We start from the raw sequence: 26,651 nt of genomic DNA on the forward strand, positions 1-26,651 counted from the left end.
TTTTGGGTCTTTGTTCGGAGGACGGGCTGTATAACAAAGCCAAGTCAGATGTTACAAGTTAATGTTTTAGTTTAGTTCATTTATTATGCACCCCATACCCATCCTGTGGGCGGTAGTGAAAAAGGTTACAGAGGGACACAATAGGCTCAGGGACTGAACCCCACAATTTATTTAGCTAAGCAAGTTACAATCTTAATGAACTAGTTACTACATTCAATGCACATCGTCACATCCTCAATGGGCTCGAGGCCGACCATAAGTACAGTTTCTAAATTAAGCAACTGACGTAAGTGGAGAGGTAGTGTGACAGTTGGTATGTTTAGGGATACTTATAGTCGAGGAGTCTAAGCCGAGCAGTAGTAACATCTGGAGTCTGCTGATTTTATTGGATGATCCATAAATGTGTGGCTCTTCTTGCATGATAGCATGATGATAGATGCAATTACTGGTGTCGATTTCACTTTGCCTCAGAGCTGCAAGATTTTGTTGAAGTTCTTGGTGTACTATTGCTCTCAGACTGTTTATTGGCAATCCAAGGTTATACTCAATTTCTCCTTTAAAGGCAGATTACTTGGCTAACTCATTAGCTCTGCCACAATGTGTGTACATCCGCATGGGAGCTTCCAGTCCATATCTATATGACAGAACGCCTGTTTGTTGTCTGTTAAAGGTTGTAGGTAAGATGCTTAGGACTAGCGTCATGCAACTTTACAGGGGCAATGGTCTGGGGAATGTGACGGAGATAGGCTTGTCAGGGACGCCAGAATTCTTGGGGAACGGCGTGCCAGGGTCACATATTCTGACTTCCACAACGATTGTTGACACTTTCCGCCAGCTTCACCTAGCTAAATATTTTGAAAACAAAAATTCTAAAACAATTTTTTCGTATAGTAATATACATTATTATTCACTGATCTCGGTAAAATTAACACTGGTTTTCTGCTATTCATACTTTGGATGTAGTAGCATAAAACAGATGATTAAAAAAACAATTGTACTCTTACATACTTAAAACTCTGAACTGTAATGACAATCCTGACCTTACACTCTTCCTAGAAGTTTGTAACAGAACCCATGGGCACCACACCAAAAACAAATACCTATTTGATATTCCAAGAGTGTGACTTAACAAAACTAGAAATGCTCTACAAATCAAGGGACCCAGAATGTGGAATGACCTCCCCAATCACGTCAAAGGCTGTACCTCTCTCAACCAGTTAAAGAGAAAAACCAAGTACTACCTAATACACTCCATGTGATCCACATTACCCCCCTAAATGTCAGCCCATGTCTTGTTATTTTCAAACAATACTGTTTGTTGTCCAACTTGTATAATTACTGATTTCCGCCATGTTTTTCCCCCTTTTTCATCTCAATTTATGCTTTGATCTCAATTAGTATTTTTAGTCTAAGTGTTTTTTCCCCACACCTTGCCCGAAACGCTGTGCATATTAGTGGCTTTAGGCACTGTATGTATTAGCTCTATCTAGAAATCCAACATTATGTTTGTAACTCATCTTCTATGTATGTACTTTTACCTGAATAAACATTTGATTTGATTCTCCCATAGCTTTAAAGACTTTCCCCATCTCCGTTCCTTTCTCAAATTTAGCCGCCGATGGCGACAATACGTGACTACACCAATAATCAATAGGTGACTATGTGGAACCTAGTCTCTACTGCCCACAGCTAGGGGTAGAAGGAACCATAATTAACAAATTCAACCCAGACGATAAACTACAGCCATAAAATATTACACATTCTCGGAAATATTTCCACAGCCTGGCATTGACCGCATGACCTACTCTTTCTCTTGTCTGAAAAGCAACACAAATTTACACCAATGACTAGGAAAGAGTGTGCAACAAACAAGCGTGTGACCTTGAGCTTGGAGAGGAGTCAGCAGCAGCAGCAGCAGCAGGAGGGAGGAAGACTGTGAGGGTGTGTCCATGGTGAAGGTCAGCAACACACTGATGCTTCCTCATACCTCCCAGACATTCTCTCCCTCAGAAAGCGTGGACATAAAGACTTATGCTATGTTTACAGTTGAGAACTATATATTCGGACAGCATAAAACATGCACTAGTCAGTGTGACATAGTAATATTCTTGTGCTCTACCTAGTGTGTGCTAGTGCAGGCTAGTACACTAGTCTCCCATCCCATCTTCTCTCCTGACTATGCATGACTAATCGTACGGCGAGTGGGATATCAGATGAACTCGTAGCTGGCTCTCTCAACACTGTAATCCCATTTTTTTAATCCGAGGACCATTAACCTTAGTGGCCTCGACGAGCACAGGAAGCCAGCGGCTTGTCGACGGTCCTCCGCCCCCACCCCACATTTCCCTTGATCTTTTCCAGAGATATTTTGAAATTCAGCAGTTACGGCTTCGGCGGGTAGGCGGTTCCATGGGTTAATAACCCTGTGGGTGAAAAAGCATTTCATTTTCTCAGTCCTGCATTGTGGTTTGTTAAGCTTGAAACCGGTACTCCTTGTTTATGACCTGACCTTCTGAAGAAAACATCTGAAGCAACAACCTCCAACCTCTTCAGTATTCTAAAAGTCTCAATGAGATCTGCCCTGTCATGCCTGGTTTGTAGTGTTGTTAGCCCTGTGGCCTTCAAGCGTTCCTGGTACGAGAGTTGACTTACCTCTGGAATGACTGTTGTTGCCCGGTGTTGCACCTTCTCCAGAGCTTCTTCTGAAAATGAGGTCTCCATACTTGGACACAGTAAGTGGGGGCACACCAGAGATTTATAATATGGAATAGGGTAGCAGCATGTACATTGCAGTGTGTACACAAGTTTGTTAATATAAACTATTTTAGCGCCAAGTAACTATTAGTAAAGTACAACTTAATTACGTGTGTGGCTGACCTCTGACCTGGCCAAAAGGGGGAGATCCAAGGATGTTTACACATAAGAATCTGGAGTCTAATTCCCTTGCATGAAATATTACATACTTGAAACTATGCTGACTAAGACTAACCCAGGAAATTTTAATCAATATACAAGATAAACTGGAGGTCATCTGGGCTGACCTCTTGGAGAAGGCTTCCCTGGGTGTGAACTCTTAAGGAGGGGGGGGGGGAGGTCACGGGTGTTACATACCCCATACCCATCCTTGTGGGTGGTATTTGAAAAGGAAAAAAAAAAAGAAAAGGATGGGCTCTGCAAAAGCTAAACTAAGAGGGGAGGGGTAGCAATAGTATTCTAAGAACTACTTGAAACATACATTAACCATATGTTTAAAGTTTTGCCCTATTTCCATCGTCAGGGCAATGGGGTGATCTGTAGAATGAAGTCCATCGAGGACTGAGTCTTCTAATGGGAATGACAGCTGCCTCGAGCCAGTCCTTAGCTACCAATTTCTTCCAAATGCGGTTATAAACTATGTAGCAAATGTTAAAAGCCACACAGAAATGTTAGCATATCTCATGGTGGATACCGTCTGAGCCAGCCGCCACAGAATTGCAGAGGGGACAAGGCAGACTGGAGTTCGTTATAGGGGAATTAGAGGAGAGTGAGAAAGTTCAAGGGGGCAAGATGTAGTAAGGTGCTTATGAGTAAGGAAAGTAGGAGAAAGATGAGCACCAGAGCTAACAGCTGAAAAGTACGAACCCATTTCATTTGCGACAAACACAGGATCAGTCACGGACTTGGACAACACTGTACTGTAGTTATGTCTGGAACAAATTTACCCATACATTTTTGGATTTTTCAGGACATGAGGGAGAGAGGGGGTTATCTTGAGATGATTTCGGGGCTTAGTGTCCCCGCAGCCTGGTCCTCAACCAAGCCTCCACCCCCAGGAAGCAGCCCGTGACAGCTAACTCCCAGGTACCTATTTACGGCTAGGTAACAGGGGCATCAGGGTGAAAGAAACTCTGTCCATTGTTTCTCGCTGGCACCCGGGATCGAACCCGGGACCACAGGATCACGCACCCAGTGTTCTGTCCGCTCAGCCACCGACTCCTCACCGGTTTGTCCCGGTGAAGACAATGGAGGTCCCGGGGTGAGTCGCCACCCAGGTTGACACCAGGGTGACAACAATAATAGTAGAGACTTATAATTTCTAATTCTCACGCTTAGCTGTATAGATGGCCCTATGGGCACTGCACTTTCCTTTCATAACAGAACAAAAGATTCAGGTGTTGGCCGGCATCGATGCCTTTTCCAGACCACATGTTTACTTGAATGAAGGAAGGAAATGCAACAATAATTAGTTAGTTTACTTGGCTTTCTATAAAATATACTGGTAAACTAGTTACAAACAATATTAATCTGCCTGAAATTTATAAGAGACAAAGGTAGTGATTTAATTACAGTACAACGATAATGTTCGTCCTTTGTAGTCGAAGATGACCATGACTTCAATATATGAGGTCGAAAGTCGGTGGCTGTGTGTCAGATGAAGAAGGATGAGACCAATCTGTGTCCAGAAGGCTCGCCCACACACGGGACTAGATAGAAAACTATCACCTAGAGGACAACATAAAGAACATCACGCGAGGAATCTATGCTACACTTTCCAATTTCAGAATTGCTTTTAAATACAGTACATGGATGGTGAAATACTATTTATTTATTTTATATTTATTTATATATATATATATACAGGAGATCTTACATTCTTGCACAACCACTAGCATGCATAGCATTTCGGGCAAGTCCTTAATCCTATGTTCCTCGGAATACGACCTCGCCAAAGCGTTTAACAACCAAGTACCCATTTTACTGTTAGGTAAACAGAGGCTACAGTTAAGGATTGGTGCCCAGTAAATCCTCCCCGGGCCAGGATACGAACCCAGGACAAAGCGATCACGTAATGCCAGAGATGTAGTAAGTGAACAATTACTAAAGAAATTGGTCATGACCTTTGTTAGACCAAAGTTGGAATGTGCAGCAATTGTATGGTGCCCACATCTTAAGAAGCATATCAACAAACTGGAAAAGGTGCAAAGACATGCAACTAAATGGCTCCTGGAACTGAAGGACAAGAGCTACAAGGAGAGGTTAGAGGCATTAAATATGTCAAACTAGAATATAGACGAAAAGAGCCAAAATTATCACTATGTACAAAATAATAACGGGAATCAATAAAACTGATAGGGAAGAATTCCTGAGACATGAAACTTCAAGAACAAATTGTCATAGATTTAAACTGACTAAACAAAGCTGCCAAACAAATATAAGAACGTTTACTCTTGCAAACAGAGTGGTAGACATTTGGAATAAGTTAAGTGAGGTGGTGGAGACCAAAACGGTCAGTAGTTACAAGGCATTATATGACAGAGTGCTGGGAAGAAAGGAAACCATGAGCACAGCTCTCATCCTGTAACTACACTTTGGTAATTACAGAAATAAGCTTACTCAGAGAGTATCTCATATGTTCCTGGCACACACAGTGTGTCATTGATGAAATAACAATTAGAAATGGATTACTGAAGCATTGTGAAGAAACATAAAAGTAACAGGAAAACAGCAAACTACTCACCTTTCAACTCCTGCCCTGCATCTCTTTTATACCTGACAACACCGCTGTGCAAAAGAAAAAACTTCCTAAAAATTTGGTTCTTTCTAATATTGACAAAATGATCATACACAATAAAAAATATGTAGATTACTTTAGGCATGGTGAAGCTAGGAACTCTCGCGATGCCTTCATGACAAGCATTCATGGACCCACTGCCCCATAGTGGTCACTCTGGGCCAGGAGTTGTTGTGAACATATTTTTACATATTCATTTCAATGTTTCTGATTTGCTATCTGTTTTTCTTTTGCAGTAATATTATTCAATAGTGTGTCATTCGATAAAATTATGTAATAAAATGTATGGAACATCGGAATGCTCAAATATATTCGTGTCCCTAATATACACTTGGTACTCCCAAGCACGTGCCCTAGACCACCACACCACGACATGATCAATAGCAATGCAACCTTGGATTCAACTGTATCCTCTAGGGCTCCTGAGGTTTCCAATGAAGCTCAATCAGGGTTTCATTAAGCGTTGGAGGTAGAACTCCTCGACTCATTGACCTTGGTTAGTGAAGGATGGAAGGATGAGTTGGCAGCAAAGCACAACAAATCATGTGGAAACAAATAAAAATACTACCAGTTGGATAACAACCAAGTGAGGTGGAACTGTAAACCAAGACATCGTGAAAGTGTCAGGTGCAAATGGTGGACGATGGCAAGAGACAAACTGTCAAGTGTGCAGAGGAGCAGCACAAGTGGCTACATATTTCACCAAGTTTCCTTCAGTGACAGGGTCAGTAACAATGATTCCTGTTTTGGATGTCATCATAACTGTGCACAGTAAATGTGCCCACTCAAGCCATAAATTCCACATTATGGTAAATTATTCTTTCCAAATACTGTATTACATGTGTAGTGTAAGCCCACTTATTTTTAAGTTCCAATATGTTCAGAACTGCTGCCAAATATGGCTGCTAAATGGTCCTTTTACTTCCTTCATATTTACACACCATTCTGATGTTCATGATACACATTCAGGTCTGACTTCAACTAATTCTTCTTTAAGAAGATGACCTTGCAAGGTTCTTTCCACATCATCAGTATAAACTAGCTAATTTGAAATTCACTTCTGCCTTTCTTATGGTGTAAGATCTGAAAATTGAACAGGTCAATATCTTGAAAACAAAACAAAAAACTTTGGTTTTTTTTTGCTATTGTTTCAGTTTCATATTTGTTTTGGGTGAGAACATTCTCTCCTGCAAAATTTGGTATTGCTACAGGGGTGGAGTCTATTTTTAACAAGGCATCATAATGGACTTGTAAATACAAAACTATTGAAATTCTGTTTTCATGTGTAATTTTGAGGGGTTTGTAGATTGTTTCTTGTGATTCTATATTTTCAGACAAGTAACACAGAGCCCAAACCATTAGAAATAGCATTTAATTCACATTGAACAAATCAACAAGGGCCGTGACGAGGGTTCGAACCTACATCCAAGAGTATCGCTGACGCTGCCTCGAAATCATAATCGACTTAATCCTCACGGCCCTTGTGGATTTGTTCATTTGATGCATCACGCCATTGTGATTTCTGTGTTTAATTCACATTGTGAAGTACTGTGACATCGAGTGTCTATTTTGCTCATGATATCATCAGTACTATTCAACAATGCCTATTTTTGTACTCTAGGTCATAGGCCTCCAGTCTTAGGTTCAATGGGGGTTCATCTTCAGTCTTACTGGGTAGAGATAAGCATACAGCTTGGAACATCTCTTCTGACTTGCTAGCTCGTATATGTTCTTTCAAACAGGTTGAAGCCAGAGGTACTGGCTGGACTGATACTTGCAATGATTCCAGCAAGACTATTTGATGATGTAGGATATGCCTCAACATTAGTATAAATCATAGTTGCAAGGTTTATTTACTCTGGAACGTGTACTAAACTGGTGTTGGATCCATCAACAAACTGACCCATTGTATTCCGCTTAACAGTATGAAACACTGCTGACTGTTTTTTCCGTGCTATCTCATTAATGGTTTGGTTTCTGAGATGTGTAATCAAGCGAAATGCAAACATATGGTGACTGGGGCCAAGTTCATTTAACCAGTAAGCATCTAAAGATGTCATGCGGTTTATCTGCTTAGCTGCCTGTGTATTTACAAATGCTCGGATTTCTGGCACAAGGGAACACCTCCTCAAGACCTCTTCTGGTGCCTTAGAGTTCTCTTGGTGAAATGAATCGAAGAGCATGAAACGCATGCTCGTTCCTGTGATAGGATGCTCATCTGGATTAGATGTTTGTTTTGGACGGTCATCACTCATGAAGTGCAAGTGTACCTCTAGCGACCCATCTTGAGCTGCCTTCATATTGTCGTATGTAGCCATAGATAGTCTTCCTTCATGTGGCCCAAAGATGCCTGTAATTGGTATATAAATTAAATACGTACTGGTACTTCTTAAATACTGTACGCAAGAGCTTTGTATTTATAATTACATAATAATAACGGCTGCTGCCATTTTAGAGCTTGTCCCACCTCTTAGAAGTTAGGTTACAGTGACATGTAATTAAAGAAAGTCCTAATTTACCTGCAAGATGTTCACTTGACAGAATGTGTGGAGCTTTGATTTGAAATGTTATACCAAAATATTTTGATATTTCTTAGCTAACTTAATTTTTTATATTATGTTAGCCAAATATCTTAATAATTTTAATATTAAGCCAAAATATTTGGATAGTTCTTAGCTAACTTAGCTAAGACTCAGGAATCTGTACACCAGTTGATTGACAGGTGAGAGGCTGAACCAAAGCTCAACCTCCGCAAAGACAACTACGTGAATACAGGCATCATTTATAATAATAATAATAATAATAATAATAATAACAATAATAATAATAATAATAATAATAATAATAATTATTATTATTATTAATGATGCCTGCATTCACTTAGTTGTGCTTGCGGGGGTTGAGCTCTGCTCTTTCGGCCCGCCTCTCAACTGTCAATCAACTGTTACTAACTAATTATTATTTTTTCACACACACACCCACCCAGGAAGCAGACCGTAATGGCTGTCTAACTCCCAAGTACCTATTTACTGCTAGGTAACAGGGTCATCAGGATGAAAAACTCTGCCCGTTGTTTCTCACCGACGCTGGGAATCAAACCCTAGACCACAGGATTACCTGTTAAGTATGCCGTCCACTCAGCCACCGGCCCCCAAATGACTCCCAAATGTGTGCAATGACTCTTGCCAAAATAATGTTCATCAATTAACTTTTCCAACAATTCACTTATATGTTTTACATGTATATGTGTTGTACTTTTATAAATAAAATTTAATATGGTTTACAATAAATATCAGTTCTTTATACAATAATACTCAAGTGCACATTGACATACCTGGAACAAGCTTGTCTGCCACCTTGGCAATGTTACTGGCTTTGTTGGCTAAATTGACAGTTGGGACGTGTTTGAGCGAGGCTAAGATATCGACGTAGTCACTCGGGGACTCTGGTCTCAGCAGGCACTTCAGCGCATATGTAACATTATGAGGGCAACTTGAAAACACCCAACCACCTAGAGATTAAACACATTATTTTATGTTTATTGACTTTTTTTTTTAGCAATTATGATAGGTAATTAAAACAAGCCTAAAAAAATATCACTGCCAGGAAAATGCAAATCCTATTTCTGTCTAATATTCACATATATTACTAGTATAGGAAAGAACGTTAAAACTCTAATGAGAAAGAAGAGTATGTAATGAGCTTTTGGGACTTCCTTTTGCATCTATGTTCTTAAATCAAGTACAGTATGTATACAACATACATACATATACTGTATATATATATGCCATTCATCCACTTGTTCTTTACCACCTCACCCAAAGAGAATATAATCCGGTGCTAAACACGGTAAACTTGTCTTTGAGAATGTAAGGAGCACCTTGCGAAATGCATTCCTAGGCGCCAGACCATAATAAAGTGTGAAAATGAACTTTGGAGAGTTAATTTTTTAACTTTCCTCGACAGTGAAGAAAAACATAAGAAATATTGAGAAGATTCATGTTAGAATCATTAATCTTACCATTAATCATTATCAAATTAATGATCATTAATCAAAGAATCATTAATCCTTGATATAATACAAAACTATTACCACCTTTATTTAGTCATTTATTACTGTACCATTTCTTCTGTAGGAGTGGTGGGTGATGTCCTCTGCGACAGGTGCAAGGTACTCGCTATCATTGTTCACCTTCTCATATTCCGTGTTATGAACCAAATCAGACTTTCTGGTGTATGGACCAATGTAGGGAGCCCATTCATTATAGCTTGGATGAAGCTTATATGGATTTCTCATTCCTTAAAAATAAAAAGCAAAAAGTAACTGAACAGCCTAAGAATTCCTGCATTCATTGATAAATGAACATAAACATGGCACAATACTAAGGCAAATTTCATGTGCTGCCACAAACATTTAAGTCAATTATGTTGATATTTTAATACACTACTCAGAGCATCATCGGATGTGAACAATCTCAAATTTCATGCCCACAAACTGTGCAAGCCTCTCCCATGAAAGACTTGCAAAAGCAGATTTTAATACTGTGTAACAAACAAATCAGTAAGCACAAAAATGTGCCAAACAGTAGCTGTGCTTTCGCTTTCAAGCATTCATGGAATATATATTTAAATATATAAAAAGAAGTATTAAAAAGTACACATACACTACCTTTCTTAAGGAAACAACGAGCCACCAGTTCTTTATTTATTTTATCCCAAAACTTATTGATGTCAATTTCTGGAGCAGGAGAGTTTGGGAGTTGAATGTTATTTACTGAAAAGAAAAGCAAAAAAACCAGCATGAAAGTAATGAAATGCCACTTTCTAGCAGGGGCCCCTCTGTGGCTCTCTGTAAACAGCCACCCTGGTTGACTGCGTGCACTTGTTAAGTCACACCAGGCCCTTGTGAGTTAATGAAAGCCTACTGGGAACCAGAAGACAAAAACTTAACCCCCCCCCCCCCGTGAGGTCGTTAAGCCTCGAAATCACCTCAAGGTAACCTCAAGGTAGGTAACCCCCTTACAGACACAGAAAGCAGAGAATCTGTTATCACCCTCACCAAGGAACAACCATCAGAAAGGTAGAGCGAAGCAAAACTAACAAGATCAAGTCAAATGAGCGAGGCAAGTCACAGGTTCCACGATGGAACCATGGATGGTTCCAAAAGGTCAACCTCAGGGCACCCAAATATCATGTAAAGTCAATGGAATGTCCTCGAGAATGCCCCACACGTGAACCATTCAGAAAGTCAAACTACAAGAATCTAAAAGAAGAGCTAATTGTAGAGTCCAGCTTCACAGAGGAAAAGACAGAAGAGCAAGAGTAATGTTGGAGGCATGCATAGTGTTACTCCATTCAAAAATTACAATATCTTGAGGAAACCAGATATTCAACAGATATTAACCAGATAAACCACAGACATATGACAGGCATACGGATGACAATTTTTTTCCCTCCAAGGAGGATATAAAAAGTGATTTCATTGACAGTAGGCATCACAGTAAGGAAAAAAGACGAGTACTGTACAACCATCCTCAAAGGGTAAACAAAACTATTTGAGACCCAGGGGCCCATGTGGCCTGTGTTCTAACACTTGCCAAATCATGGAGGAAAGAAAAAATTTTCTCCTCTGAAAACTTCCATAATTGCTTTTGAATACAATACACCCATGGATAGGAGTTTTTAATAATAAGAGAGCACAAATCATCATATACAATGAATTCCTAAAGTATTTAATATCAGAGCACATAAGATGTAATAAACAAGAATCTTAATCTCAGGGGACTGCAACCACAATGAGCAACCTACAAATTTCACTGACATTACTGAAATTTATAGATACAAAATGAGATGCTATGAACTACTAGGTGACAGACTTTTCAATTGTACTTATAGTCAAACATTGTCCTTAGAAATTAGTTAAGAAGACAGCCAAACAGAACTTCATGCAGTTGCACTTCCACTCTACAGAATGAATAAATTAATGTGTAAAATGGAAGGAGAACAGAGTAATACGGGCACAGCACTACCTACCTTCATAGACAAATCTCCATCTGATAGGGTATGAATTAATGAAAGACAAACTAGACTTGCCTGGACTTGTGGATTTAAACTGTTGTGGACTTAACATCCACAAACTAGATGTACATATATTGAATCTAACTCAGTGTTTCAGATGTATAGATTTTAACCACTCCTCAAAAGCATGCACAAAAGACATTAAATGTGGCAATTATTCAGGAGCCCATTAAACACAAACTTGCACTTCAGACACCCATCATGTGTTCAAGCTGAAGGTGATAATGACATAAAAAAGGTGTCCTTGCATAGCAGTAAAAGCCTCTAATATAACTATCTCATACCCCAACATGCAATATGGTAGCACACTGAAACCACACAGCACAAACCTTAACCAACTGCCAATAATCACCAACCATTTTCTAATTTGTTTATTGTTGTCCATTTTGCTTTGCTCTCTATCTTTGGCATGTTCCTCAGTGAGGGTGATCACAGATTCCCCTGATCTCTGCGCGTCTGTGAGAGGCCCAGGTTTTGGCCTCTGGTTCCTGGTAGGCTTTTATTGACTCAAGTACCTGGTGTGACTCAATAAGTAGGGAGCTAACCAAAATGGTTATGTGGAGCTATGTGGAGCCATCAAGTGACCTCTCAAGATAAAGGAAATTTAAGCATACAGTATATCCTTTGCAAATGCTTAATATTATTGTTATGGCAATTACCTGACAACGTGTTTGAATAGCAGCTTTACCTGGATAGCTAAAGGTTGCTTTCTCAGTAAGACCATGTATCAATAATTTTGGATGATGGCCACATCGAAAACAAGTGAACTCATAGTTGTGGTCACACAATGCCTCAAATGCCAAGTATGCATTTTCAAGCTCCTGGTGGTTCACAGTGATGTCATAGGTGTATTCTATTGCAGATAGAGTCCGACTAATGGAGGTGTGATTCTTTAAAAAAAAAAGTAACATATTAGGCAATAAAAAAAAGGTAGCATATTAGGCAATAAAAAACAAAATATAACCGATTTCAATATGTTAACACATCGCTTCTTTAAGAGACTAACGCTACAGTTTCAAATTTTAATAAAAAAGTGGTGAAAAAGCATTATATTAAATATTTTCATTAAGCTTACCAACAGAAGAGCTCGGATGTTAACCATCAAGGAATAGGTCACAAGCAGACTGTCGTTGAAGTTGAAAATGCCGTCTTCAATCTCAGCATATCGATATTTCATGTGGCAGGTTGGGCACATCTTGCAGAAGGTCTCAAACTGTTTGCATGGGGGGTTTAAATTGTCCACTACTGTGGCTTTTCTTGAGACAAGCTGAGGACTCCCAAGGGTAGAATGACAGAAGTGGCAAGTTGTCTCACTTGGTATAAGCTTTTGGGGGCATTTCTCTACTGAGAATTTTGGAAATGATATGCCACATGGAATAGTCTTCATGCTATTCATGTATTGAATTTTTCTATCAATGCATTCATCAGATGACTCTTCTTTACTGGTGTGTTCTAGATCTGTGTCCTCTGGATGTGCATCCTCTGGATCTGTGTCCTCTGGATATGTGTCCTCTGGATCTGCATCCTCTGGATCTGTGTCCTCAGGATCTGCATCATCTGGCTCTGCATTTTCTGGGTCAGTGTCCTCTGGATGTGTCTCCTCTGGATCCATAATTTCTGAATCTACAATGTCTTGTTCAATGTTAGTCTCGGTTAAATGCGATGCACCAGATGTCTGATACAACCACCATCTTACAACGCTTCTGTGCCAACAGCTTCTATGCTTACAGCGACACCATATAGCTGAAGTATTACAATCTAGAGTGACAATGGTGCGTTGGAACTTGCACCACCACAGCTTCGTACCTGTGTACACACTCCAGAACTGGTATCTCTTACTCATACGTGCTCTCTGTGGTATGCTCACCACAAATATCTGGCTATTTTTTAGGGCTTCTTCATAACTAGCTTTACACATGTTATGATTTGTTGAAGATATATACCCATCACTTAACATGTTAGCTAGTTTTTCAAGGGACATATCACAAATGACACCTGCCACACAAAAATATGTGGCCATCAAGTGATCACATTCGTAGAAATCATTTCCATTTCGGCGTTGTGTCTGGAATATATCATTGCAGCCTCCAACCTTAAAAAAAAATATAAATTGTGAAATATAAATACAGTATTAACATTTAAAATACTTTATTCATAAATGTTTGTAGATCCTCTGACACTGCAACTCATCAATTACTATACAGTATTAGAAGTGAAAATTTATTAAAATCAGTCCGTCACAAGACATCTGAAAATGAATGCAATGCTAAGACACTAGCATGTTTATGAAGGGTAGTGTGTAACCTAGGTACTGTGGGATCTATAACACTATACAACTCCTAAATAAGATGAACAGTATAACAGAGTACTCATCGCAAATTTGAGATGCCTTCCAGTAGTCTTATCTAAAGTTGTTTGATAGACAATTCTAGTCAGGGCTGTACATCTAGTAAGAAGCAAACTTAATATACTTGACCCCATGCCACATGAACAGCCACTCCAGAACAGAAACAAATGTGTTTGGTTAACTTGAGTGTATTCTACAAAGTTCACAAATTCAATATCCCCCCCTTCCATTTAGTTTCTCTACAAATCCTTTCACCAAGAATAACCTGAATTATACAGCATTGTGCAACACATTGCAAAAGAATAGCAACCAAAATATACTAACACATCATCATTGAAATCTTGAATTCAATAGAAGATTATCAACACTGGAGAAACTTATTACAATGCCATAGTGCTTGAATGAAGCTGAAGGAAAGACCAACACACCCGGTATGTGGAATACACCTGCACATGTATTGGTATTTTCTTTACCCTCAATAGCAACACTGCTATAGGTAACTGCATATACATATTACAGTTCTAGCTTGCAGATTTAAAAAAGAACCAGTGATGAATGGTTCACCTTATAGTCTCCCCATAGTGAGCAACAGGAAGCCTGCTAGACATATCCTGGTTTCCCCTAGGCTAACTTATACTTGGAAGCACCCTAACCTTTCCTTTCTTGCAATATTTCAGAAACTAAGAATGGGAAGGTTACACAAAACCTTCCCATTCAAAAATGAAACTGTCTATCCAATATCATGTTGTTACTTCCCAGGTATTCTGAACATTTCATTGTACAGTAATCATTTTTATAGTGCTCTTATCACCACACTTGTCAATGATACAATGATGGAAACTATAATTTAGCTTCCATTCTGTAAGGCCACAAGAATGATACTTGTTTAAGGGCACGAGCTTCGGAATCATGCATGGATACAAGTACCAAAACTCGTCTGTACTGTGTGCACATATATAATATGTCAGCCTAAGTCACAAAATATTCCTTATTGACAATCTTCAACAATTTAAGATTCATAAATGAAATACACAAATACCTCACAATATCCCGGATGGTGGCTCCCCGGGACCCTCTTCACATGTATTGGGTGTTGGGGCCCCTTGAAGGTCTTGGACACTGCATATATCCCTCTCCCGTCAATAGAAACTGCATAGAGATGTTTTTGTGCAGTTAAAGAAGCATCTCTTGGCCGGTGGATTTGACGTATGTGTTCTTTTAAATAGTTTTTAGCATACAGCTTTTGGCACTCTGGACACTTCACAGATGTTTTCTTTAAGGACTTATCATTTCCTGATGCATTACATTTCTCAATGTGTATTCTGATGGAATCAGCACGTGAAAACATCTTCTCACAATGAGGACAATGATAGTGACCTACCCTCTTCATGTTGCGATTTTGGAAACAGTCTTGCTGACATTTAGTTATCATATAACCTAAAAAATAACCAATATTTACTATTATTATAATATAATTCATAATAAGGTTGTGAATTCTAGTCTTGGGCCTTGATGTAATTTGCAAAATCATAGCTTTCAAAATTCAAATTACTTAAGATTAATTTTCTAATCTTTATATATTTATTTGTTACAAACATAACTATGTTTGTTAAAAATTTAATAATAATGAATAACCAATCAAATCACTTCCAATTTACATACAGTAATACAAATTTACATATTCAATTATCAACAAGTAAATAATAAATAAAATAATATAATAATATACAGTTGCAACTTTCAATCATTGTAAATGTGTTTGTACTGATAATAAACATGACACTGAACAAAATGATGAAAATAAACTTATCTGAAATTACGTTATAAGTATAATACTAATTAAAATTGTATTACCATGAGCATTTATATTTGCTCTGTGACTGTCCAAACATTGTTTAATTACTGGCATTCTCAAAAACAATTAGGTATATATTCGATTAAATATTTTCCCCGCCATTTTTATAGGGTAGGTACTGTACCCAGTTTAAAAATTTTAGCTGTGTAATAATCTTTCTTTGTGTTTACCTTTAGCATGGACATTGCCATGATGCTTGCCATAAAAGTGGTTTTGAAGATGTTGCATCACTTGTACTCGTGTGGTGGGCTGAAATATGGATGATGGGCATATTGGGCAGTGGTAGTACATGAAACTTCCTCTTGAGCATCCTGTCAGAGATAAGTAATCTGTAAGAATATTAATGGCAGGGCTGGCAAAAACTAATTACAAGTATTATATTACCCAGAAATGATTTTAAGTTATGCCTGAAATGCCTTTGTGAATTAGTGGCATTATTAAATATACTGTACACACGCACAACGAAATAACATTAACATGACATATCATGTTAAAATACATGGTCAAAAGCAGTGCAACCTGGGATTCTACTGGATCCACTAGGGTTCCTGATACTCCCAAAGCCCAAAACAGGGTCTTCACACACTACCCCCGGTGCTCTCTGGCTTATGGTCCAGTAGTTCACACTTCCCATCAAATGCGCAATTAAATCACATTAAGGCGATTTCACTGTGTGAGTGATGTGATTGACAATTACCTGCTTCGCAGCCGTAGCACTGTGGTATTGTAAATGCTAAGGCGAGATCTGCATTTTGTGGAAGTATTGTTATATGAGGCATTTTGCTGTGATGTGTATATCAACCTCATAGTGCACGCTCAAACCTCACAGTGCTGGATGCTCCAACATCACCGTTTGTGTTATGACCTCAGTGTTGCATGCTTCGACCTCACATAGCTGCATGCTCCAACCTCACACTGAAAACAGGAAACTGGGGATAGGAATGGTGGTAGTTTGAGGCTACATGAGAAATATGTATTTCACATTTCATTAATTTATATATCTCTGATAAATCCTTTGATATTTTCTTATATGCTAACTATCTTTCATTCTGGAAGTACAGTACTCCTCTTGTGGTTAGAAATTTGATTGCCAGACATACAACTTTAGGTTCAAGGTAAGGCAATTATAGGGAGAAAGAGCTAAGCCAGTTTGACTATATAGACTTTAGGTTCAAGCAGGGAACCTAATCTGAAGTGGCATCAAATTAAATAATAAGATACAATGTCAAAATAATATAATATCCAACTGAAGTTCACCCGGTATTTTGGGGAGTGTTATTTTTAACATATCATAAGGGCAGCCTTAATACTATGCTAACTGCTAACTTTTGACTTAATCAGTTCATGAGCTACACTAGAACAGTTCTCACCGTTCATGAGCTACACTAGAACAGTTCTCACCGTTCATGAGCTACACTAGAACAGTTCTCACCGTTCATGAGCTACACTAGAACAGTTCTCACCGTTCATGAGCTACACTAGAACAGTTCTCACCGTCCATGAGCTACACTAGAACAGTTCTCACCGTTCATGAGCTACACTAGAACAGTTCTCACCGTTCATGAGCTACACTAGAACAGTTCTCACCGTCCATGAGCTACACCTGAACAGTTCTCACCGTTCATGAGCTACACTAGAACAGTTCTCACCGTTCATGAGCTACACTAGAACAGTTCTCACCGTTCATGAGCTACACTAGAACAGTTCTCACCGTTCATGAGCTACACTAGAACAGTTCTCACCGTTCATGAGCTACACTAGAACAGTTCTCACCGTTCATGAGCTACACTAGAACAGTTCTCACCGTTCATGAGCTACACTAGAACAGTTCTCACCGTTCATGAGCTACACTAGAACAGTTCTCACCGTTCATGAGCTACACTAGAACAGTTCTCACCGTTCATGAGCTACACTAGAACAGTTCTCACCGTTCATGAGCTACACTAGAACAGTTCTCACGTGTGTGTGTTTAAGCAGAGCTAATGATGAATCATGGAATTTCCGCGGTTCTAGTTGTCATTTTGTGAAGCTGTCTGGTGCACTTGACAGCCAAGAGTTGCTGTTGTAGCTTACTATGGATATAATTTTGTCTTGGTAGAGTGCTTGTCAAATGTAAGTTTGTCAAAGTTTTCTTACGTATCACTTTTTTGTCAATTTCTAGTTTCTAGTTTTCTTGTGACCGTCGAGTCTAGGGCTAGTTTGCTGGGGATGAGTGACTGTGACTTAGACATGTCGATTCCTGGAGATTGCTGGATAATTGTGCTGAGAAGTTACTTCAGCCAATAGTTATCCCTATTGGGTATGGATTCGTGATAGAGAAGGGGTAGAGGGAGTGAAATCACGAGCCAGAGTTGAGAGTTGAGGTGGTGGCAGTGACAGTGAGGAACCGGACACGATGTTTACTGTCAGGTGGGGACCCGAGTGGCCTCCAACACCTGACACTCCGCCAGTCTCAAGTCTCTCAATTACATTCATGTTACATTCTTGTACAGCCACTAGTACGCGTAGCGTTTCGGGCAGGTCCCTGGAATACGATCCCCTGCCGCGAAGAATCGTTTTTTCATCCAAGTACACATTTTACTGTTGCGTTAAACAGAGGCTACAGTTAAGGAATTGTGCCCAGTAAATCCTCCCCGGCCAGGATACGAACCCATGACATAGCGCTCGCGGAACGCCAGGCGAGTGTCTTACCACTACACCACGGAGGCTGCAATGAATATTTTATAACACAAAAGCTTGAAAGTACACAACTGATAAATCCGGGAACACTAGTGAAAATAAACTTCGTATACTGCAAATGCATATTATTATTATTTTAGTCATTTAAAATCAAATAAATAAAAGGTTATCGACTAAAGGGAAACCGGGCTAAGACAACTCTAGATAAAGCGACCTAAAGAATCAACATCAAATGCTGGCACGCTCGGTGAGGCCAGGGGGAAGAGGAGGCCAGGGTAACTTTTCCTAACTATAAGATACCTAGTAGTCAAAGGATTGGGTAAATATCTCCTGTCTAGTCAAACAAATAATACCACATCCTACCTCTATGTGTAATTTAAAATCATCTTGATAACCCATTATTCCAATAATTCCAGTTACTGGTTGAAGCACAGGAAAGCAGGCAGCCGGGCAGGCCAGAGCGACGGCAAATATAGTCCACATGTTTCTCAGGTCTTGTTTACTTCATCACACACTGCAGACCGGATCACTTAGATCACTGAAAGTGAGTAACTTGGTGAAATCAAGTACCTTGATAGATATAGAAATACCTTACCTTTTTTTTCCTACCCGAAACGCTTTGCGTCATAGTGGCTTTAGGCATTGTATGTACTGTACTGGGTCTGTCTAATTACCCCAAGCTACCACACGCTTCACAAAGCTTCCTGGCAATACATTAGTAATGAATAAATATGACATGTTAGGTTAGGCTGACCAGACCAGACCAGACCAGACCTACGCTTGGATCGTCGACTTGATTTGGCGTCAGCAGCTCTATTTTCATCTAATTTCTTTATAAAAATATACTTTTTCAGATTTAAATTATGTTTTTTCGTGTTGTACATTCAGCACCAACATTATAATGAGTAAATATATCATATTTATTCATTACTAACGTATTGCCAGGAAGCTTTGTGAAGCTTGTGTAGCTTGTGGTAGCTTGTGGTAATTAGACGGACCGATTGTACTAGCTCAATCTATAAATCCATCAATGTTTGTTTCACACCTTGTATGTACTTTACCTGAATAAACATTTGAATTTGAATTTGAAATTTAAGTTTGTCATTAATAATAGTTACAATTGCAGTCCATGGGGACTGCAATTGTATGAATTGCAGCTCCTTATCTGTAGCCTCTGTTTAACTCAACAGTAAAATAGGTACTTGGTTGTAAAAACGATTCTTCGCATGGGTCGTATTCCAGGGAACTTAGGATTAAGGACTTGCCCAAAACGCTACTCGTATTAGTGGCTGTACACTAATGTAACAACTCTTGTATATATAAATAAAAAAATTGCAGTCCCCGTGGACTGTAATTCCTTGTCATAGTGGGGCAAAAAAGTTTGTGACTAGCATGTGAACAGTGTCCAAGGTAGGCCCAGGCCCTGGTTTGAGAGGCAACTGAGGGATCACTCAGATAGGAGTATATCAATCTCTTAATACCTTACTTTTTTTTCCCTTTATTTTCACAGGTTTCAATGAAGAAAGTTAAAATTATTCACGTTTACACTTTCAGTAAACAATATTATTTTTTTGTAGCTTCTGTAATTAGTGCTTATTAGTTATGCTATTAAGATAATGAGATAATGGAGCAAGTATACGATTGGGATAATCTACTTGCTACAGATACTTGCTACATTTTTTCAAAAATTTATAATTCAACTTTATTTATACATTACATGCTCTTTAAGATGAACAGCTTTTTAGTTTACTATTGATAATTGTTGTTTAGCTCATTTATTATGCACCCCTATACCCATTTTTTGGGCGGTAGTGAAAAAGGTTACAGAAGGCACATAATGGGCTTAGGGACTGAACCCAAAAATTCATTTAGCAATGCATGTTACAAACTTGATAAGCTAGTTACATGATTTTTAGTGAATTATTATATCAACAGTGGATTCAAGAATGACAATAAGTACCATATGTACAGTTTGTAAGTTAAGCTACTTAGATATTTGAATACATATTACTGGTACTTACATATTAAGCTACTCAATTTTTTTTATTATATGCAGTAAGCTAGTTTCATATTTTTATTTGCTTATGTACATCACCCCTAATCCAGTGGGCAGTGGTGGAAAGCTTACAATCACTTGCATTTGCTAGGTACAGTTAGCAAACTGGGGATATTTGGCTAAAATTTCTGATAGTAGATCATTTTGATTTACACATTTCTTTAACATTTTTTATAGAGCTGTCTCTAAATTCATTTATCTTTTTGCACTCCATTATACAGTAATGCAGGGTGTGCAAATAATTTTGTTGGCATTTATTGAGTGATAATGAAAACTAAAGTTGCAAATTAATCCCTGGTGTGCTTTCTTTGTAGTGTCTTCAATATTCCACCTCTTTCAAGAGTAAGCAAACACCTGAAGAGAATGGGAAAATATATGATTTATCTTCTTATGAGCTACCATATTCTTTGAAAGAAAAAGATTGTATAATAAGAACTATAAATGATGCCTCTGCAGCAGATCTTGCCAGATTAAATGTGACTAAAGGCATTATTAAGAAGCTGATGAAAAGCAAGTCTCAAGTTGGCTCATTTCAAGATGTATCACAGCTTTTTTACATTGATGGTTTGGGAATAAAAGCTATTGAAAATATATGCACATCGGTGTTAGAGAATAAGGAGACGGCCAATTCTTCTGGGGATGTGCTGGAAGATTTAAAAGATGTGGTATATAAGAAACGTTTGGTGAAGCCCAAGCTGAGCTTAGTCATAAGAAATGTAAGTATTAATTTTTGTGTGTATATTTTACTCTCAACCATTTATTGGATCTTGTATATGTGTCAGTATTTTATGGCCTCATGTGTCAGTACAAAAACCCAGCATTTAATGAAATGCCTCTTTCTGGTAGGGCATCAGTGGTTCCCTGAAGCTACTACCTTGCTGTGATAGCTTCACCCTACCGAGGTACAACAGCTTTAGGGTTCTTGTATGGTCTACCAGGGACCAGAGCCCTCTCAGAGGCATGGGAAGCAGGGAATTGTTACAATCACCCTCACTGATAAAACATTCCAAAGGTTAGGGAAGCAATAAAGACAGCTGTAGCCTACAGGATAAACACAACTATAGAGGAGCATCAGCAGCATGCAGTATAGACAAGCACATGACCCCTAGCTTATCCAACAACAGTAAACCCTGAATGCTCCCAACCACAGGACCTCACAGAGGACAAGGTATCATACTACGACCTCTCAGGGGCAAACTAGCTCTAAACCACATGCAGCTTGAGGAAGAAAAGAAGAAAAAAAGAGTCCATGTAACAAGTGAGGCTCAAAAAACATACTTGAAGTAAATAACTCCAAAGTCAAGAATGACCCACAAACAAAGGACCTCTGGAGGATAATGTCCAAAAGATGGCTTATACTTATTTTAAAAAACATGAGACCCATTAGAAGTGGTGACTCTGGGAGAATCTTTTTCTAGGATATCAGCCACAGAACTAGGCAAAGATAATAATAATTCCCAATACCTCTGTGAAGGGGCCAGGTTCTGGCTCTGGTTTGCGGTACTCAATACAGGATTCATAGGGCCTATATGACATGGTATGGGGAGTTACCTCAGTGAGCTAGCTTTAGGGAGCCACTGTTTGGCTCCTCCAGAAAATATATTCTTGCTTAGTACCAATGATTATAGTTATGTTTCTCTAGAATATGCTTTGGAGAATAAATATATCACTTGTAAACCTAACGTGAGGGTTAGATGAATATTTTTAGCTACATAGCACCAATGACCGTGCTATAATGCCATATGAATTGTTTGTCAATCTCAATCCTAATTCACCACCGTTAAATAAACCTGCTTCATTTAGACAAATGTGTGTTTGCTACTCTCCACAGACACTCGAGACAATGGTATCATTACATGTGACAGCTGGTGCCTTGGCTTGGACAAAATTTGATCGTAGTGGCAAAGTACTTGGTTTCCACTGTGAGGAGCTGCTCAGCTCCGATTCACAATTTGATGCCATAAAGATTTATGAAATGGTATCTTGTCATTTTATTTTTATTTATTAACATATTATACTTATATGTATACATATATCTATAAGTATATACAGTACATCCTGATTTTGAATTTGTCTCTATAATTATGAATTGCATATACAGTACAGTACTTATACAATTAATTTATAATTTTGAATTTACATTATTTCTTTAGAAATATATAATTTTAAGGCTTACGTACAGAAATGAACCAAATAATTTAAAATATTAGGTTAAAGAAGCGGCAGAGAAGATTCCTCCAGCTGATCTCTATGTGTGGGAGGAACTAAACAGCTATGGGCACCTTAAGAAAGCCTCACTTGGCACTGTCATCATTTCTCTGCAGTTAGCTCAGGTAAGATTTTAATTAAATTTTTGTGTGTATTTACTTGTTGGCTTCTATACTTCATGGCCTTGAGACAGGAAGACAGTAATTTGTGACAGATACCTCCAATTTTTCTACTGTTTTCTGAGAGGAGCTACAAGATTCTGTGCCATCAGTAACTTCCTGATGCTACAATCTGGAAGCACCCAAGCCTTGGGGAACATGCCAGTACTCTTATGAACTGTGAGAACCTAATGGGGACCAGGGCCAAGTTCTGGCCCACTCAGAGAGAAGGGGAGTATGGGGATCAGCGATTGCCTCAAACCCGAGCAAAAAGATCCACCACAAATAAAAAAAACTCCAAAACCAGTTATTGTTTGGAGAAGTGAAAATACAAAGTTGTTTCCATGGCAAATTGTCTGCTAGAGTGAGTACATTTGTCTCTTACCAGTTGGCAGACCAGGTGACCCGAGGTCCTGAATTTAAGCCAGCCCATTTAAGAGCCTAGTGCATGATTAAGAACACTTGACTCTTCTAGGCTCCTCTTCACTTTTCAACTCATATGACAGGTGGTGTTGGGGCTATCTGCGAAACAGGTATTAACTGTGGCTTCATTGCATCGTATTGTTCCATGTTTTTCTGGACCTCTGTTGGCTGACCCTCCCTCTCAGCTGTTTGCTCATGGTGTGGTAGCTCATTCGCTGCTTGCATCTTACACTTTAGGGTTTTCCAGGCTGTCACTAGTATGGAATCTTGTAGCTCTCAAATGTATGGTATTGGATACTTGGGGTCAAGTCAAGACCTTTTTCTCAACATTACTGTTGTTTAAGCTAGTGAATTTTATGATCATGATCTCGCTACTTATTCAGCTTAAACAACTTACATTTGAGGTCCAGCAGACACCAGCGAGAGTTGTGTAGCAGCAGTTTGGGGTCTGTCTCGTCAGGTACTGCTGCTTTTGTTCTGTCTTTGGAAGAGGCCTCTATGGGTGGCTGTCCTTCCCCTTTCATCTGAGATTCAGGTTCATATATAGAGTTGGGCTAAAACCATGGTTCTTTAGTGTGTGCATCAGCAGAGAATTCTGTGGCTTTGTAGACTTCTGAAGGGGGCCATGGTTGCTGTTTGACCTGTCTTGGGTTTTAGTCCAAAGGCTAAGGGTTGCTTTTCTATAAACTCATCTTATTCTTTAGCATTATTGTATGAAGATGGCTGAAATTATTTGCAATAGGACAGAGCATTGTGTCAGCATCTGAAACAAGAATAAGTAGAATACAAATTATTTAATTTGAAAGTATTAATAAAGGATACATGAAGAAATGAGAATGGAAACTGGACGAGTGCGCTCATTGAAATAAAGGGTTAAGGTTTAATCGGCATGTCGCACATATTATACTTCAAGGTTTCATTATTTTTTTACAGATAAAAGGGATAATAACTACTGTATTAGACTATCGCCAGGACAGCATGGGTGATCGCCTAGTCTATCTACGAAATACTTTGGTGCCCAAATTATTTGGACTTCAGGTAAATTTGGCAACTTTTATATTTTGGTACTGTATTTTGTACTGAAATTATATATACCATGAAAGGATACTTTTCATTTTCTCTTGACTATTATTTATTATTTTCTAATTCCATTCATCTTGGCTTCAGGAGACTCAGATTCATGTGGGAGTCCATGGTTCGAGTCTCCTAGAACCCAGGTGAATGGAATGTTTATTTCCACGGAAGTGTGGATGACAATTTATTTTCAAATTGTTTATGTGCAATATGTGAAGAAATGTTTAGCCTATTAACTTTAAAATTTCAAGCATTATTTATGATTGTGCAAGGAAGATCTCAGTTAATGGGTACTATAGAAAATTAAAATCCACTTTATAAACATTGATTTTTGGGTTTGGGGAGGGGTGGGCAATGTGTGTCCCCTAACTCCCCTTGCCACTTCGGGGGGGTATAGGGTGTTTATGTAGCTTCAGGGCACCAATCCCCCCAGCCACAGGGCATGGCGAGAAGGCACCCCTAAGCATACAGTACCTAATACCCTATCAAAAACACAAACTAAAATACACATAAATGGCAGATCTCATCACAACACCTTGAGTGATGTGTAAAGAAGTACAGTATAAGCATTGTTACTCCAATATTTCTACACGCATGCCCTGATGCCAGGGGATAATCACTAATCTCAATTGCACACAGTATCCTGGGAAATTTGCCAATAGATACAAAAATATTTTTACTGGAAAGAACTGCTCACTAGGACAGAAAACAGGAGATGCTGTTTCACTCATAGGGTTATAAACCCATGGGAACCATCTATTCACATAAGCCATAACTACCAAAACATTTCTGCAATTCAAAATTCAGCTGGATAAAATTATCAGGAAAAATGGGGTTGGGGGGGCAGGGGGGGGGGAAGCTTTCACAAACCGCCAGCTTGTCAGAAGTCCATTCAGTTAAGTACGCCAGCCACTTCCCTTCAATGTCTTGGCTAATTTTCAACTTTTCTTGCACAACTTTCTTCTTTTATGTAAATTGCACACCCCTGTATTGCTGTATAGTTGGATGTGCAGTCAACTTCTTGTAAGAAACTTGATAGTACTATACAGTAATGCAGAGATGACTGAAAGACAATCACGACACTCATGACAGTGAACCTGATAAATGATTACAGTTTACCATCATCAGCTTGCTGTTCAAATGTGGGAAATCATTAAGTAGCAAGAATCTAAAAGAAATATATATCTCAATAATTTCTGGTCTTCATTTACTCAAAGTGCAATATTATGTTTTCAGTTACAGTACTGGCAGGACATGGATACCTTTAATGAAGTCACTCAATTAATCCTTTCTAGAATATATGTTTCAGTAAAATAATAAAAAATGCTTAATTTAAATGATTTCTTCATTACTCAGATAGGACAAGATAGAGCTCCTGGCCTACAGTTGACTGACAAGTTAATGGAAGGCAAGCAAGAGATAGATTGGCTTCCACCCCTACCGCTAGACCAAGATATACAAGAATCATATTTTAACATTGAAATCAGTTACAGAAGATATGTGGCAAGTTCTCTCTTAACTGGTTTAGCATTCCACCAAGTTATTCTTCAGCATAATAATCAAGCTCTGAAAATTTTATGTAAATAATATATAGCTTAGAAATCTGACTATTTTTATTAATGGTATGCTGAGAATCTTACAATCTCTATATATACCGATACTGTACATTACCCCATTTCCCACTTTAATGATATTAGTTAAATCTGTTAAGTAAAATACTAAAACTCATGAGTGTATCCTTCCATCCCCTTTGCACCATTTCTCATGGTTTTAATTATATGATCAGGCTCTGAACTTTGACAAATAGACCTGAAAAATAAATTACAATTCTCTGGGTAAATTACTGCTGCTAATACAGAAAAGGGAGAGACTTCATGTGTGCCTATCAAATTCTTTGGTTGGCACACATGAAGTGGTTGTTCCACAGACACCAATCTATTCCTCAGTTTGGTTTGAATTGAACGATTCGGTTCTGGTACACCTGTATTATTTAAAAATATATAAAATTTCAGATTTCCATTTGTCATGCATCCTTGAGGCACCGACTCATAGTCAGGATTCTGGGAAAATGTTTCATGGCTTTCAAAAGTTTTAAAACTCCTGTATTAAGCAACACATTATAAAACTAAAGAGTAACAATTATACCTCACATTAAAAAAAATGCTTAGAAATTGTTGTTGACTTTGTTACTGAAGTGCAAAAACCACTTGCTAATTCATTCC

At 38.6% G+C, this 26,651-nt stretch overlaps 2 protein-coding genes across 4 annotated transcripts in view; one reads left to right on the forward strand and one right to left on the reverse strand.

Annotated features, from left to right (window-relative positions):
* LOC123759383 (uncharacterized) overlaps window positions 1-18,100 on the reverse strand; it is a 30,605-nt gene extending 12,505 nt beyond the window's left edge. Inside the window, exons 1-9 of the mRNA XM_069335185.1 lie at window positions 17,791-18,100; window positions 16,529-16,746; window positions 16,002-16,142; window positions 15,016-15,413; window positions 12,705-13,721; window positions 12,318-12,519; window positions 10,221-10,325; window positions 9,674-9,850; window positions 8,886-9,062 (exon numbers count right to left, since the gene is read on the reverse strand). Coding sequence (XP_069191286.1) covers window positions 8,886-9,062; window positions 9,674-9,850; window positions 10,221-10,325; window positions 12,318-12,519; window positions 12,705-13,721; window positions 15,016-15,413; window positions 16,002-16,142; window positions 16,529-16,610 — 2,299 coding nt within the window. The 5' untranslated portion in view covers window positions 16,611-16,746; window positions 17,791-18,100. The remainder of the gene's footprint in view (window positions 1-8,885; window positions 9,063-9,673; window positions 9,851-10,220; window positions 10,326-12,317; window positions 12,520-12,704; window positions 13,722-15,015; window positions 15,414-16,001; window positions 16,143-16,528; window positions 16,747-17,790) is intronic.
* A 303-nt stretch (window positions 18,101-18,403) lies between these two features.
* LOC138370625 (uncharacterized) lies at window positions 18,404-26,157 on the forward strand. Of its 3 annotated transcripts, none has more exons than XM_069335186.1 (7): window positions 18,404-18,829; window positions 18,927-19,054; window positions 20,881-21,282; window positions 22,398-22,544; window positions 22,777-22,899; window positions 24,289-24,393; window positions 25,786-26,157. In XM_069335186.1, the coding sequence occupies exons 2-7, from the start codon at window positions 18,992-18,994 to the stop codon at window positions 26,014-26,016; spliced, it is 1,071 nt and encodes a 356-aa protein (XP_069191287.1). In that variant the 5' UTR covers window positions 18,404-18,829; window positions 18,927-18,991; the 3' UTR covers window positions 26,017-26,157. The 3 variants fall into 3 exon arrangements, with proteins under 3 accessions (XP_069191287.1, XP_069191288.1, XP_069191289.1); XM_069335187.1 differs by having other exon boundaries at window positions 18,404-18,785; XM_069335188.1 differs by lacking the exon at window positions 22,398-22,544.
* The last annotated feature ends 494 nt before the right edge of the window (window positions 26,158-26,651 follow it).

The sequence above is a fragment of the Procambarus clarkii genome, chromosome 32 (assembly GCF_040958095.1).
Source record: "Procambarus clarkii isolate CNS0578487 chromosome 32, FALCON_Pclarkii_2.0, whole genome shotgun sequence".
Taxonomy (NCBI): domain Eukaryota; kingdom Metazoa; phylum Arthropoda; class Malacostraca; order Decapoda; family Cambaridae; genus Procambarus; species Procambarus clarkii.

What these genes read in the sequence shown, in the direction of transcription:
- LOC138370625 (XM_069335186.1), top strand. Translation starts at nt 18,992, where the DNA reads ATGTTTCTCAGGTCTTGTTTACTTCATCACACACTGCAGACCGGATCA. An exon ending in GATCACTTAGATCACTGAAA is followed by an intron (nt 19,055 to 20,880) that starts GTGAGTAACTTG and finishes CTTTCTTTGTAG; the next exon opens with TGTCTTCAATATTCCACCTC. An exon ending in CCATAAAGATTTATGAAATG is followed by an intron (nt 22,545 to 22,776) that starts GTATCTTGTCAT and finishes TTAAAATATTAG; the next exon opens with GTTAAAGAAGCGGCAGAGAA.